Source organism: Molossus molossus, unplaced genomic scaffold (genome assembly GCF_014108415.1).
Source record: "Molossus molossus isolate mMolMol1 unplaced genomic scaffold, mMolMol1.p scaffold_m16_p_2, whole genome shotgun sequence".
Lineage (NCBI taxonomy): Eukaryota > Metazoa > Chordata > Mammalia > Chiroptera > Molossidae > Molossus > Molossus molossus.
In genome coordinates this window covers 97,372,350-97,387,453 of record NW_023425355.1, presented here as the reverse complement: position 1 = coordinate 97,387,453, position 15,104 = coordinate 97,372,350, and the positions used below count along the sequence as shown (strand labels likewise).

Sequence of the window (15,104 nt, the reverse complement as noted above, 5' to 3'; positions counted from 1 at the left end):
GTGAAGGTTGATGGGCCTCTGAATAGCCTTCAATGGAACCAGAAGGGAATTATGCTACACCAGAGCATTCTGTGTTCTGCTCACATATTGAGCAGAAGAAATGATTTGACAAAGCTTGAGGATGATTAACCAGTAAGAAACTAGAAGCCTGATTGGATTTGGTGATTTGGTTAATGCCTGATTCCCATTTCTAGGACCAGGCTCAAGTTGAAGACCAACTGTTGGATGGTGGAAAGTAACATATGAAGCAGGCAATGTATGAGGATAAACTGTAGAAATGACTGGTTGTGGAACTCCACTAACTGGCAAGTCTAAAGTTATAGGTTGTGATGAAGTTTGTCTATCTGCTCCAAAGCTCAGCTGTAGTTCCTGGTGCTGGTACAAGGAAAATTTAATATATAAATCCATATAACAAGCCCATTTTAATGGGACTGTCCCAGATAGAGGAAATAATGCTATGTTCCAAAAATTTCATCAAGTTACCAAAATGTGCTGGGTATAACAGTAATCCTATAAAAATCCTAATACCATGAATAAAAGCTAGTTGAATACACTAAGGGTCTGAGACCAGTCCCAGCAATATACTGCTCATGATTTCTCATTTACTGCAATTGCCACATCACTCATTCAAAACCTGGCTGAGCCAGGCCAGTGTGGTTCAGTGATTGAGCGTTGACCCAGGCACCAAGAGGTCTCCGGTTCCATTCCTGATCAGGGTACATGCCCAGGTTGTGGGCCCGATCCCCAGTGTGGGGTGTGCAGGAGGCGGCCAATCAATGTTCTCTCTCATCGATGTTTCTATCTCTCTCCCTCTCCCTTCCTCTCTCTATAGTTTGGCTCAGCGGTTGGAGCGTTGGCCTGCGGTCCGGAGAGACCCGGGTTCGGTTCCCGCTAAGGGCGCGTGCTTCGGTTGCAGTTTGTCCCCGGCCCTGGTTGGTCGTGCGGGTGGCAGCCACTCGATGTGTCCCTTTCACGTCGATGTTTCTCTCTCTCTCTCTCTCCCTCCCACTCTATCTGTTAAAAAAAAAAAATCAATAAAAGAAAAAAAAATAAACCTAGCTGAGATTCAGAGTAACTGAATCTGACACTACATGGTAGAAATTCCAAGAAAAGGCTCAAAAGGATTTAAATATCATAGCTAAAATGAACATAGTAGCTTTCTCAAGGGGAGAAGAGAGAGTTGGCTGAATAAATATAGGTTAGCTACAATAATTTCTAGAACTTCAACCACTACACTAATAAAAATATCCCAATGGTCAAAGTGCTTCCTTATGTGGCTTCTATATATTAGGTAAAAAGGGCAGGCTGCAGAATGGTATGTATGTAATTAACAAAATTATGTATGTATACATAGAAAATGATAAATCTAGAGGCTCTACCCCTAAAATATAAAAAATAAATAGTCTCTAGCTGCAGGGATAGGTGATTTTTACTGTCTTCTTTATAGCTTTATGAGCTTTATTTTTAAATAGGTAAATAACACTGTTATAATAATTTTAGAACTTTTAAAAAATTTTGGAAATATATTTTAAAACACATACCTATATACTTAAGTGGTTGACCCTAGGTTAATTTAAAGATCCACTAAGCAGGCTTCACATTATAGTCTTAGAGACAAATCAAACCACAGCATGAGCTCAATTACAAATATGTACCATATAACCTACAAACACTAGCCAAATACTAGGCACTGCCAACTCTATCAGAGTAAGTGTACCCCTGGCAGACTTTAAATGCATCAGGAATTTGTCAAGTACATGTATGCTCTCCCCTACAAGACTATGAGCTCCTTGAGGGCAAGGACCATACTTTATTTTTAAAATTTTATTTTACAGCCCCAGAGATGTTAGTCATTAAAAGTTTACTGATGAACTGTGACAGACTATATATGAATCTCTCAGAAGAAACAGATGAACCAGCTGCTAACGTAATCATATACTGGTTAGGAGCTCAGATCATCTCATTCCCCAAAATATAAGGCACATGCAGGGGATGGTGAAGTTGAGGAAAGAAAATGAAGTGATGGAAAGCCCAACCAACTGTCCAGGGCCCATAACCTAGGGAAGCAGGATATAGTCTTGATATGTGAACTCTCACGAAGACTGTTTACTCATTGCCAGAAATGAATAATGCTAATTTTGAGAGTCTAAACACTTACTTCTACAGAAAAAAACATGAATCAAAAAAGTAAAAAATTTAGATGAAAGTGCTAAAAATCATAAAAGGCTATTAAGAACACTATTTTTAATCTATAAAAGAAAAGACATCCTTCAACCACATTCAAACCAGGCTGGAGAAATCCAATACAAAGAACAAACCATCATTACCAAGGGAAAGTGATCCAAGTCCTATATACATTTTTATCAATATACAGAGTTCACAGATTCTTTTCCAATTATACAAGCAGTGTCTCAAGACTCTAGTTACACAATGATAGTTTAAGTACATTCTCAAGAAGAGTGTCTTAGGTGAAGGAAAGTAGAAACTTTTAGCTTTCAGTGACTTTTATATAAACTAGGATGAATTTATGAAAGAGATAGCCTATGCCTGTCAGAAAATCTAGGTAGTGTTAGATATGTTTAACTGAACAGAGCCTTTAAAATGTATATTACCTTTATCTGTGAGACCTTCTGGACAGTTACTGGAGACTCCAGGGGTTGTGAGACAACTGGAGGTCCAAGGACATGTATAGGCAAAACAGTAGACTGACCTTGAGCCAAAGGCAAAATTTGGGGCTGAGTCAACTTTAGCTGCTTCTGTAACAGTTAAATAAGAAAGAAAAAAAGATTAAAGACAAACCCTCCCATTTACAGTAAATATATTGATTATATATTTAAAAATATAACAGTTCATCTCACCCCTGAAATCTGCTGATAATGTCCTACTAGCTGTTGGGGTGGATAAATTTTCCCTGGAACATTTATTTCAGCCTGTGGGATGTTAGAAACCATTTGAGAGCCCATCATCTTGTCTGAGGAATAGGCTGTACTGGGCTGACTTGTATCTGAGTGTATAACTGATCCAGCTCCTGCCTCAGACAAATTGTCACCTATGACAAAGAAAATAAGCAACAGGTAGAAGTGAAAACTTGAAGCACCAGGTCCAAATGGCATAGAAATGGTAAGTGTTTCTTTAGTTTTTTTTTTCACACTGACAACCTGCGACATCTTCAAATAAAATATGTACAAAGAAGAATTAACAACAACAAAAAAACTATCAATGTAAACTCTATGCTGACACGGTAGTATAACAAATTTTCTTAGCAAAAACTAAAACAAGGAATCACATAAAAGTCAACTCCATTTGCTTGGCCATTTCACATATATCCCTAACTAATCTATACTTGTCCTTAGGATTTCAGTAAAATCTAAATACCATATTTTTTCTCATTCTCCTAGAACTTGGCTAGAGAATAATACTGTCTTTGCACAGCAATTAGTCATTACTATGAAAATACTGTGTCCTTCTAGAGAAGAGAATGCATTACAATAGAAAAATTAGAGGAAATTTGTTAGTTTTATACTTAAGTCCAAAATACAAAGGAAGGGTCTTAAAGTCTAGAAAATGCTCAAACAACAAGTGCTGGCAAGGGTGTGGAGAAAAGGGGACTCTAGTACACTGCTGGTGGGAATACAGACTGGTATAGCCACTATGGAAAACAATATGGTGTTACCTCAAAAAATTAAAAAGTGAACTTCCATTTGACCCAGTGATCACACTTCTAGGAATATACCCTAAGAAGCCTGAAACAACAATCAGAAAGAATATATGTACCCCCATGTTTGTAGCAGCACTATTTACAATAGCTAAGATCTGGAAACAGCCCAAGTGCCCATCAGTAGATGAGTGGATAAAAAAGCTGTTGCACATATATACAATAGAATACTATGCAGCTGTAAGGAAGAAAGATCTATTACCCTTTGACACCACATGGAGGGACCTGGAAAGTATTATGCTAAGTGAAATAAGCCAATCAGAAAAAGACAAGTATCACATGATCTCACTTATTTGTAGAATATAATGAACAAAATAAGCTGATGAAGAAAATAGACCCAGAGACATGAAAGTAGGGAACAGACTGATAAACCGCAGAGGGTGGGGGCATGGGAGGGTGGGAAGAGAGAAACCAAAGAACGTATATGCATACATGCATAACCAATGGAGACAGACAACAATACTGTGTGTGTGGGGAAAACGGGGAGGAGGATGTCAATGGGGGAAAAAGGAGGAACATTGGTAACAAAGAAAGAGTCTAGAAAATTCCTCCTTAAAGACTGAATCATATCTTTAGTTCTTAATTTTTTTATTAATTTATTTTAGACCCTTAAAATGGTAAAAAGGTTATAATCCTTATGCCATTAGTACTTTGGACAAGTCACTTAACAGAACAATTTCTTAATTTTAAAATAAAACTAGCTGGCTTATCTATTTCAGGGATTTTGTAAAAGGACTGATAAAATGATAGATAAAAGAATGCTTTGAAAAAATACAAAAGTATTATTTAAAGATAAGGGAATATAACTACATATTTGTTTACTTTTATTTATTTATTTTTAATTTTTACTGATTTTTTTTTTAAGGAAAAGAGGGAGAAAGAAACATTGATGTGAGAGCAGAACATCGTTTGGTTGCCTCCTGCACAACCCCTACCAGGGATTGAGCCCGCAACCCAGGTATATGCCCTGACCTGGAATCAAGCCAGCAACCTTTCTGTGCATGAGATGACACCCAAACAACCGAGCCACACCGGCCAGGGTTTGTCTGCTTTTCTGAATTGTAACTGTGTTACCTATAACAGAGGAGCAGTGCTGCTGTGGTTTTCTTTGCAGAAGCTGTTGTCGAACTTGTTGATCAACTTCAGTTTCTTCACACTCAGCCATGGCGTGCTGAGCAGGAGCAGGGGGCAAAGTTGTATTCTGAGGCTGAAGGAGAACATTGCCCACAGACTTGCACTGCGAATCCCTGCGTTCTTCCAAACAGCCAGCCGGCTTCTTCTCTCTTGTCTTCTTTATCAGGGTCACCCGGTCTCTAATGGACTTAGCAACAGCTTTGGAATCACTTTCATGAAAAAATCCTGACTTGACCTACAAACAAAACATAATAAGCAAACTACATCTTTAACATTTAAGATTTTAACCCCCCCCTTCTTTTTTTTTTAATCCTCACCCGAGGACATTTTTTGTTCAGATAGAGCGGGACGGAGAGAGAGGAAGAGAGAGAGAGAGAGAAACATCGATGTGAAGGGACACATGGAGTGGCTGCCTCCCGCACGACCAACCAGGGCCGGGGACAAACTGCAACCGAGGTACGTGCCCTTAGTGGGAACCGAACCCGGGTCTCTCTACCACAGGCCGACGCTCCAACTGCTGAGCCAAACCGGCCAGGGCCTCCCTTTTTTTTTTTACTTAACCTTTTCTTTTTTAAACTAGTGGAGTTATTTTTGTGCCCCAAATTTCCAAATGCTATTAAATAGCAGTTAGTCTCTATGTTCTTTCTTAGTTAGACATACATAAATGTCAGAACCTTTATTCAGCATAAGAAAAACAATAGTATCACCAAGAATTGTTAAAATAACTCTGGCCTTAAACCAAACAAGCAAATAATTTGATGTTTCAGTATGTGCAGTCTTATTACAGGTCATTTATGACTGCCATTAATTTTTGTGACATTAAAAAGGTTTCTTCATTCAGCACCACTGAATGCCTACAATGGGTTCCAGAGACATATAGGTGACTAAGTTAACCCTTTGCCCTATATGAGCACACATCCTGGTTGGGAGGGACAGAGACAAACTTAACTGAAAATGAAATAAGAAGTAGAAACAAGCTGTCACAAAAGCCCCTAGAGGAGCATGTGCCTCCTAGAAGAAGTAGAGAAAGTGTCACAGAGGAAAGTAAACTCAGACTTGGATTAAAACCCAGAAAAGGAACTTGCAGGCTATTGAGTGGAGATGAAGTTTTGAGATCAACTCTCTAGGTAGAGGGAAGTATGCTAATAACAAAGTACTACAGCTTATTCGGCATCAGAGAAGTGAGAAGAGAAGGTAAGGACTTGTCTGAGAGGAACAGGGCTGAGTCACAGAAAAGACTGGAGGAGGTGCCAGGGCCTATCATTCCCAGTCCTACAATCTGCTTTGTAAAGCATGTCTTGGGGGGTCTGCAGACTTAGGGAAACTTCACGGTAGTTGAAAGATAATTAAAATATTAATTAATTAGAGTCCATATATTTAATTTCACTCCCTTTGAAAGCTAAAAAAAAACCCCATAGTAAATGGCTTTGTAAGTTATAAATCCATAAGGACAGGGAGAATAAGAGAAAGACAACAGTTAAATATTTTGGACTCTTTTGAATACGGAAAACAAATAGATAAGTATTAACTGACCTAGCTGACTTGAAAAAGGTGAACTAGGGAAAGCTGAAGCTCATTGCCATTTATGCTGAATAATACTCATAAGGCGCAGGGACCGGTAGTACCCCAGGTACTTCTAAAACTGGGTAAAGTCAAAAGAGATGATTAAAATAAAGAGGACACCCGGCCAGTGTGGCTCAGTGGTTGAGCATCGACCCATGCACCAAGAGGTCACCGGTCCCATTCCCAGTCAGGGCACATGCCCAGGTTGTGGGCCCCATCCCCAGTGGGGAGCATGCAGGAGGGGGCCAATCGATGTTCTCTCTCATCAATGTTTCTATCTCTCTCTCCCTCTCCCTTCCTCTCTCTCTAAAACCAATAAAGAAAAAAAATTTTTTTTTTTTAAGGAAGACTATGTTAAAGAGTTTTGAGAAGCAGATATTTAGGTCCTTGTGCCCCACCCTCCATTCCACACCTTTTAGTGATTGTTTCTCCTCTAATGGAGAAGACTAAAGTTTAGTTCTCTGGAGAGGGTAAAAGAGGATCTCTGGACTATGGAACACGAGGCACAGCTGAGGATATGGCTACCAAGTGGAAAACAAAGGTCAAATGACTGCATGCATGCTGAATGCCATATGCAGAAACTCCCACTTGGCTACCAAAATACCAGTAACCAGACCCTTACCCTCCAGGAAGTACATTGAAAGATGCTTCTCTAGGGATCTGGTCAATACAAGAAGAAAGACCTACAAATACTGATGTCAGAGATTCCCCAATTAATGGCCCACCCAGATACCCTACAGTAGACGTCAAAGTTAATAAGTCTGACAGAAGCAATCATATAGTCCAATAGGCTTGTTAGTCCCTGTGGTAGAAAAAATTATGGCCCCTGGAAGATGTCCCATCCTAATCCTCAAACCTGTGAATACGATGAGATATCACTGCTATGCACAGCTGATATTAAGGTAGGTAAGCCTTTTACCAACTGGTGACACTGGAAGGATACAGCATGCCATTGCTAACTTTGAAGATGAAGTGGGGACCTGTGAAAGGACTGAAGAACAGCCTCTAAGAGCTGAAAGTGGCCCCTGGCTAACAGTCAGCAAGGAAATGGAGACCTTAATCTTACAGCGGCATGGAAATACATTTTCTGCCAACAACCTGGATAAGTCCGAAAGCAGATTCTTCCCCATAGCCTCCAGATGAGAGCCTAGGCAGCCAACACCTTGATTTCAGCCTGTGAAACTCCAAACAGATAATAATCCAGCAAGCCCACCAGGACTTCTGATAATAAACGAGTGTCATCTTAAGCTACTAAGTTTGTAATAATTTGTCACAAAGCAGTAAAAAACAAATACACTCTCCCACTATTAATCATGAACAGCTGGCCAAGAATAACCAGAAATATGAGAAAAGCCTCTAACAAGAAGATGGAGCATAAAACTAACAAAGGAAAAAACAAGTTGGAGAAAAGAGACTACGTAGGGAGAAAAAAAATGTCAAAAGCACTCCCTTTACTAACATTACAGAAAGATGTGATAATATTGCATCAGCAAAACAAGGAACAGGATTTTTGTACTCTAAAAAAGAAACAGAACAAAATATAAAAGAACTCTTGAAATTAAAAACATGATAGCAGAAATGAAAAACTCAACGGATAAAGTTGATAATATCTGCCAGAAAGAAAAATAAAAAGACAAAAAGATGGAAAATAGAAAAGATAAGAAAATTGGAGAAACAGTTCAACAGGTCCAACATCCAAATAATAACAGTTCCAGAAAGAGAAAACAAGGGGGAAAATATCATCAATAAAACACTTCAAGAAATATCCCATATTAAAGGGCCCAGAGTATCCAATGTAGTAAGTGATAAAAATAGACTCAAATCAAGACATAGCAATGTGAAATTTTAGAATACTGAGAAGAAAAAGAAGACATTACAAGCTTCCACAGAGAGAAAAGTGGATCACATGTAAAAGATCCAGAAAACAGAACAACTTTATTTACACTTTACAATATCAATACTGAAAGGTAAAAATGCTTGGAGCAATGACTCCAATTTTTTTAGTTGCCAACCTAAAATGCCTTAGCTAGCAGAATAATCAGTTAAATATGAAAATAAAATAAAGACACTTTTTATACATGCAGGTCTCAAAGAATTATCTCCCACGTACCTTTTCTTAAGAAGCTAACAGAGGATAAGAAAAACAAAACAGATTGCAAATCCTTTTTTTAATGCCTAAACTACATACCAAATTTTTGGTCCATGTATTTCTGTAAGTATAGTTATGTTGAAATAAAGTTTTAAAATGCAAAAAATCAAAACCAAACCAAACAAAAAACAGCTAACAGAGGAAGTATGACAGTAAAACAAAACAGTAAGCCAAGAAAGAGCAAGATGAGATTTAGGAACCATGAAATCTAATATAGGAGAGAGGCAGAGAGGTCTATGAAGACAGTAAAGGGAAATACCAGGATGAGAGTTGTACACCAGATGTCCAAGGCAATCATTCCAGATTAGAACAGTGTCACTAGAAAAACAGATGTGTTAAAGGCTTTCATCTCCAAGATCCCCACTACCGCGGTCCCATTCTTATTCTTAACCTGAGGACAGGATGCCCAGGTGAGCCTGCCTTTTAGTGCCTGTCCTTGGCTAACCTTGACCACGTGCTGCCGAAGCTCCTGCTAGCCCTCCCTCCAAGCACTGCAGCAGCCTGGATCGGGGGTGGACACGCATCCACCCCACAGAAGTTACCTGCTGTCATCTACTCTTGGGGGCAAAGGGGGTATGGGGAGATTACAAGTAGATAGAGAGACCCACTTTCTGTCAAACCATATTGTAACCAGACAACTCATTTCTAGTCCACACAACAGCTCCACCGGTGCACTGACTGTGGATTCACGCGTGACTCACCCACTGACTTCCCCAGAAGCAGCTCTTGTAAACCCTTCGGGAAGCTAAACCAGACTATGACTGAGAGACTGTTCAGCTCATCCTCTCCTGGGCATCTTCACCTGAGAGTAATTTCAGTAACCAGCAGGGTGTGTGCTTGCCACTCAGCTTTTCAAAACAAAACCATATATTACTTCAATAAACTATAATGAAAAGCAAAGGAATGAAGAACACAAAAGTCAGAATAGATACTGCCTATGGTGATGCAGAAGGGGAATGCAACTGGGAGGAGCACACAGGTGGTTTCGAAGATACCAGTCGTGTTCTGTTCTGTATTGTCAGTCTTCATACTCAACATATAAATTTAATATACCCTGCTGTAGAGATACATTTCATAGTAAAATATCAATTTAAATAGAGAAAAGGAGAAAATGAGAAGAAAGAAAGCAATGAGAAAGAGAAAGGAAATCAATCCTGCTACCATAAGGGGTTAGGGAAATAGCAGTAGAATTCACTTACCATTTCATATGCTACTTCTTCAGGTGTATCTGTTTCTAAATTGAAACTGAATTCAATAGCTTCATTGTCTTTGTGCTTGCCTTTCAATTTCTTAGGGTCTTCAACCCAAAGTCTTAAAGCCAGGGATGAATTTGAGCAATCATCTTCCTCTGCTAACTCCACCCTCAGTCCTGTATCCTCAGCAAAAAATGCGTGGTTTAGTAGGTTCTTGATAGACAACCTAATAAACAAAATACATATCTCATTATCAATTTTTCCAATTATAAGCAAGGTATAGAACCTTTATAATTAATTGTATCAGAGTAACAATCTATTTTAAATTTTCTATTAATTAAACCATTAATCTGCCATGTCAAAAAATATTATTCCTAACTCATTATTACCAAGAATGCAAAAAAAAAAAAAAATCCTACTAACATGCATTTATAGTGACCTTAATTAAAGATTATTACTAGTAACATATCTAGATACTGAAGTTTAACATACCTAAAAGTATGCCTAAAGACAGCTGGAGCAGTGCTGTAGTACATGTTATGTGAATTAAGTAGTTTTCCTAAACCACTGGATTAAATTACTAACACTCAGATTCTCTGCAAAAGAAATGAAAAACTCTTCCAGATATATAAACTCTAAAGTAAATTAGAAGATCAAACTCTTTACAAAAGTTATAAATAGAACTTGTAGACTTCATTAGCAATAATCTATTCAGCATACGTCATTCCTTAGAGAATGCCATGGGTGAAGCTAATTTATAATTTAGGTCAGCAAAGTTCCACGGTTTTCTTAAAACACATAAGTCTAGCCAGCTGGTTTGGCTCAGCAGTTAGAGCGTCGGCCAGCGGACCAGAGTCCGGGTTTGGTTCCCCTTAAGGGCACGGACCTCAGTTGCAGTTTGTCCCTGGCCCTGGTTGGGGGTTGAGGTTGTGTGAGTGGCAACCAGTCAATGTGTCTCTCTCACATTGATGTTTCTCTCTTCCTCTCTCTCTCCCTCCTGCTCTGAGGATAAATGCAAAAATGTCCTCGGGTGAGGATAGAAAAAAAAAATTAAAACACATAAGTCTAGTGTTTTAGGCCAAAGTATACATACAATGGATACAAGACTAGTCTAGCCCTGGCCGGTTAGAGCGTCGGCCTGAGGTCCAGAGAGACCTGGGTTCGATTCCCGCTAAGGGCACGTACCTCGGTTGCAGTTTGTCCCCGGCCCTGGTTGGTTGTGCGGGTGGCAGCCACACGATGTGTCCCTTTCACGTCCATGTTTCTCTCTCTCTTCCTCTCTTTCCCTCCCACTGTATCTGAACAAAAAATGGAAAAAATGTCCTCGGGTGAGGATAAAAATAAATAAATAAATAAATAAAAGGGAGTCATCTTCTTTAAAAAAAAAAACTAGCCTAATATCAGGGATTAACCATCTCTGAAAAGAAAAAAAAAGTACAGAGGTTTAAAGGATTCTTTTACAAACTGGGGCAGTTAATTTCCTTTCCTTTGACAAACTTCTAAAACAAATAGATAATATCTAATCTGTCTGTATTACAGGCCAGGGAGAACTAAAACTGATGTATTTTATAATGTCTACGTAAAAAGCCCTTCCTGTGCTATTTAAAACAGATAAAGCATATTGATAACACATTATCCTGTAAGTTAAGGATTTAAACCCCCTACATTTTTAGTGATCAAAAGACAAATACTTAACTAAGACAGTGTTATATAAAGAATAATCTTGCTCAGAGTAATTAGTTTTTTTTGTTTTTGTTTTTTTTAATCCTCACCCGAGGAGAGAGAGAGAGAGAGAGAGAAACATCAACGTGAAAGGGACACATCGAGTGGCTGACTCTCACACGACCCAACTAGGGCTGGGGACAAACTGCAACCGAGGTACATGCCCTTAGCGGACACCAAACCCACGTCTCTCTGGACCGCAGGCCAACGCTCTAACCGCTGAGCCAAACCGGCCAGGGCCAGAGTAATTATTTTTAAAAGGTGAGATGTGTTTAAGAAGGCACAACCAAGTTAAGCCCTCTGCCTTTCAATGAAAAATTTGCCTAAGTATTTTACTAAGGAATAATTAGAGCAAAAGCAGATGATACTATTCATTAAATACGTATTATTCTTTTAGGTAACTTATATGCATTCATTATCTTTTTAATCATCAAATATTACCTGTTTTGAGTAACAGTTAAGTAACTTGTTCAATGTCACATTGGTTAAGTGAATCCAGATTTGAATTTTAGTCGCACAATGAAGCCTGTGCTCTTTCCAATAAACTAATATACCATGAATCCTTTTGAATATTCCAGTGTTCTTTGGTCATAAATCGCAATTAAAATGCTATACCAACAACAATCAGAATCTAAACTAAATTGGCTACTTCAACATAGTATTTTTAGCCTTGCTTAAAAAAAGCATGCCTAACCTTCTACAAGGCAAAAAGAACAAAAACAAACAACCCAATTTAAAAGGGGGCAAAGGACTTGAATAGACATTTTCCAAAGATATGCAAATGGATAATAAACACAGGAAAATATACACATCATCGGCATTAGAAAAATGCAAATCAAAACCACAATGAGATACCACTTCACACCCATTAGGATAGCTATTACAAAAAAAAAAACAAAAAAAAAAAAAACAGAAAATAACAAGTGTTGATGAGGATGGTGAGAAATTGCAACCTTCCTAAAATGCTAGAGGGAATGCAAAATGGTGCAACCACTGTGGGAAAAGTTGGGTGGCTCTTAAAAAAATCAAACGTAGTATTACAATATGATCTTGTAATTCCACTCCTAGGTTTATACAAAAAAAAAATGGAAAGCAGGGATTCAAACAATACTTGTACAGCAATTTTCATGCAACATTATTCATAATTGATAAAAGTAGAAATAACCTAAGCGTCTGGCAGCAGAAAAATTAATAAATAAAATATGGTGTGTGTGTGTGTGTGTAATATTATTTAGCCTTAAAAAGGAAGGAAATTCTTGCCCTGGCTGGTTTGGCTCAGTGTTTAAAACATCAGCCCACAGACTAAAGAGTTGTGGGTTCAATTCCAGTCAAGGGCACATACCTGGGTTGCAGGTTTGATCCCTGGCCCCAGTTGGGGTTGTGTGGGAGGCAAACAATCAATGTTTCTCTCTCACATGGATGTTTCTCTCTCTCTCTCCCTGTCCCTCTCTTTCTCTCTCTGCCCCTCCCTCCCTTCCATTCTATCTACGAAAATCAATGGAAAAATATCCTCGGGTGAGGATAAAAAAAAAGGAAAGAAATTCTACATGCTGCAACATGGATCAACCTTGAAAACTATGGTAAGTGAAATAAGCCAGACACAAAAGGAGAAATATTGTATGATTCCACTTATATGAGGTACCTAGAATAAGTAAATTCATAGAAGTAGAGGATAGAATAGAGGTTACCAAGGGTTGTGGGAAAGAGGAAATGAGGAGTTGTTTAATGGAAACAATTTCTGCTTTGGATGATGAAAAGTTCTGGAAACAGTGGTGACAGTTGTACAATAATGTGAATGCACTTAATGCCACTGAATTGCAACACATAATGACTAAAATGGTAAATCTTATGTTATATAAATATTACCATAATGAAAACAAATATATACCTAGATATGACCTGTTGGTACAAACACTAAGAATGTTCTGTAATAAAACTACAATTAAACAGGCCTTACCTTACTTAGTAGCTTTATGTATTCTTAGATAAGCAACACAAAACTTAGATAAAAAAATAATAAAAACAGGGGACAGTCGATAAAATGCTATGGAAATAATTTCTATAAAGGAACTGACACCTTATTAACCATAATCAATTTAAGTCATCAACTGTACAACATATAAGCTAAAGCTAAAGGGAGTCGTCCGCAAGACACGAATTTTGATACATATAATTTAGAATACTAATTCTTGAACAAAAAAAGCCCTATCAACTTTACCATCATCATATAAGGACACATGGTCAAAAAAACAAAAACAAACAAAAAACAAAAAAACCTAGTGAGTTGATGGTTAATTTTTTTTAAACTATCATAAAAAAAAACATTTAAGTCCTTACCTGAAGGTGATACTGCAGAAGCTCTCTACTTAATCAACTGTCAAAAGCAAGTTAACATGTGGGAAGGGGACCCACCGACTTAAACTGATGCCTTAATGTGATGAAAGCTTGTCACAATACACACAAACACAACCCAAATGTTCCTTCAAGGTAAATTTAGCAGATGATATCAAAGTCTAAAATTGTAAACAATATGCACTTTACTAAAGACAGTGTGGTTTGGCTTCCACTCAAAAGTCATACCAAGCATGAGTCAAAGGTCAGAAAATAACCCAGTGTAAGGAAGAGAAAAAGGCACCCATAAGTTATATTATTTTACTACATTTGCACCTACCTTTCAGATTTGTTTTGACGAATACAGCCTTCGATGATTTCTTTCACTTCAGGATCAGTGACTTTATTGAAACTGGCTGGTTTTATGCCCTGGGAGAAGAAATGATTTCTAGTCACAAATTAAGAAATTGAAAGCCCAAATCAATATAAAATTTATTAAAATAATGATTTTTTTACCAGTAAACTATATTCAGGTTTTAAATGAGATAAATATATACATACAGTATAAGTTTAACGTCTTTAAACAAAGATTTTTATCATAGTTCTACTGATAACAGTGAAATTGTAAATCTTAAATCAACGAGCCAAAATTACACGTTAGGCAACATATATGTGCTAAGAGTATATTGAAATTTTAAAGTTCTCAAAGTAATTAATAACATGGAGAATTCTCATATAGCAACATTAAGTAGGGAAAAAATATCCCAAAATGTACATACAGTATAACCCCAAATAGAAAAATATAATAAGTATTCTTTGAAATCAGAAAAAAGAAAATCAATGTTATTAAAAAACATTTTTGGCCCAGCTGGTGTGGCTCAGTGGTTGAGTGTAGACCCATGCACCAAGAGGTCACCAGTTCGATTCCCAGTCAGGGCACATGCCTGGGTTATGGGCTCAATCCCCAGTTGGGGGGCATGCAGGAGTTGGCCAGTCAATGTTCTCTCTCATTGATGTTTCTACCTCTCTCTCCCTCTCCCTTTAAAAGTCACTAAAGGGAAAAATTTTTTTTAACATTTCTGATGCCCAGCCAGTGTGGCTCAGTGGATTGAGCATCATTCCATGAACTGGGAGATCACAGTTCAATTTCAGGTCAGGACACATTCCCAGGTTGCAGGCTCAATCCCCAGTAGGGGGCATGCAGGAGGCAGCCATTCAATGTTTGTTTCTATCTCTCTCTCCCCCTTCCTCTCTCTCTCTAAAAAAAAAAAAATCAATTAAAAAAATACTTAAAAAA

The 15,104-nt window shown here is 38.0% G+C and overlaps 1 protein-coding gene across 1 annotated transcript in view; it reads right to left on the bottom strand.

The window, feature by feature from the left end:
- The window catches only part of WNK3 (WNK lysine deficient protein kinase 3), a 104,630-nt gene that overhangs the window by 69,788 nt on the left and 19,738 nt on the right, over positions 1-15,104 (bottom strand). The window contains 5 exon segments of the mRNA XM_036271444.1: positions 2,613-2,750; positions 2,847-3,049; positions 4,790-5,084; positions 9,761-9,980; positions 14,148-14,236. Of these exon segments, the coding sequence (XP_036127337.1) occupies positions 2,613-2,750; positions 2,847-3,049; positions 4,790-5,084; positions 9,761-9,980; positions 14,148-14,236 (945 nt within the window).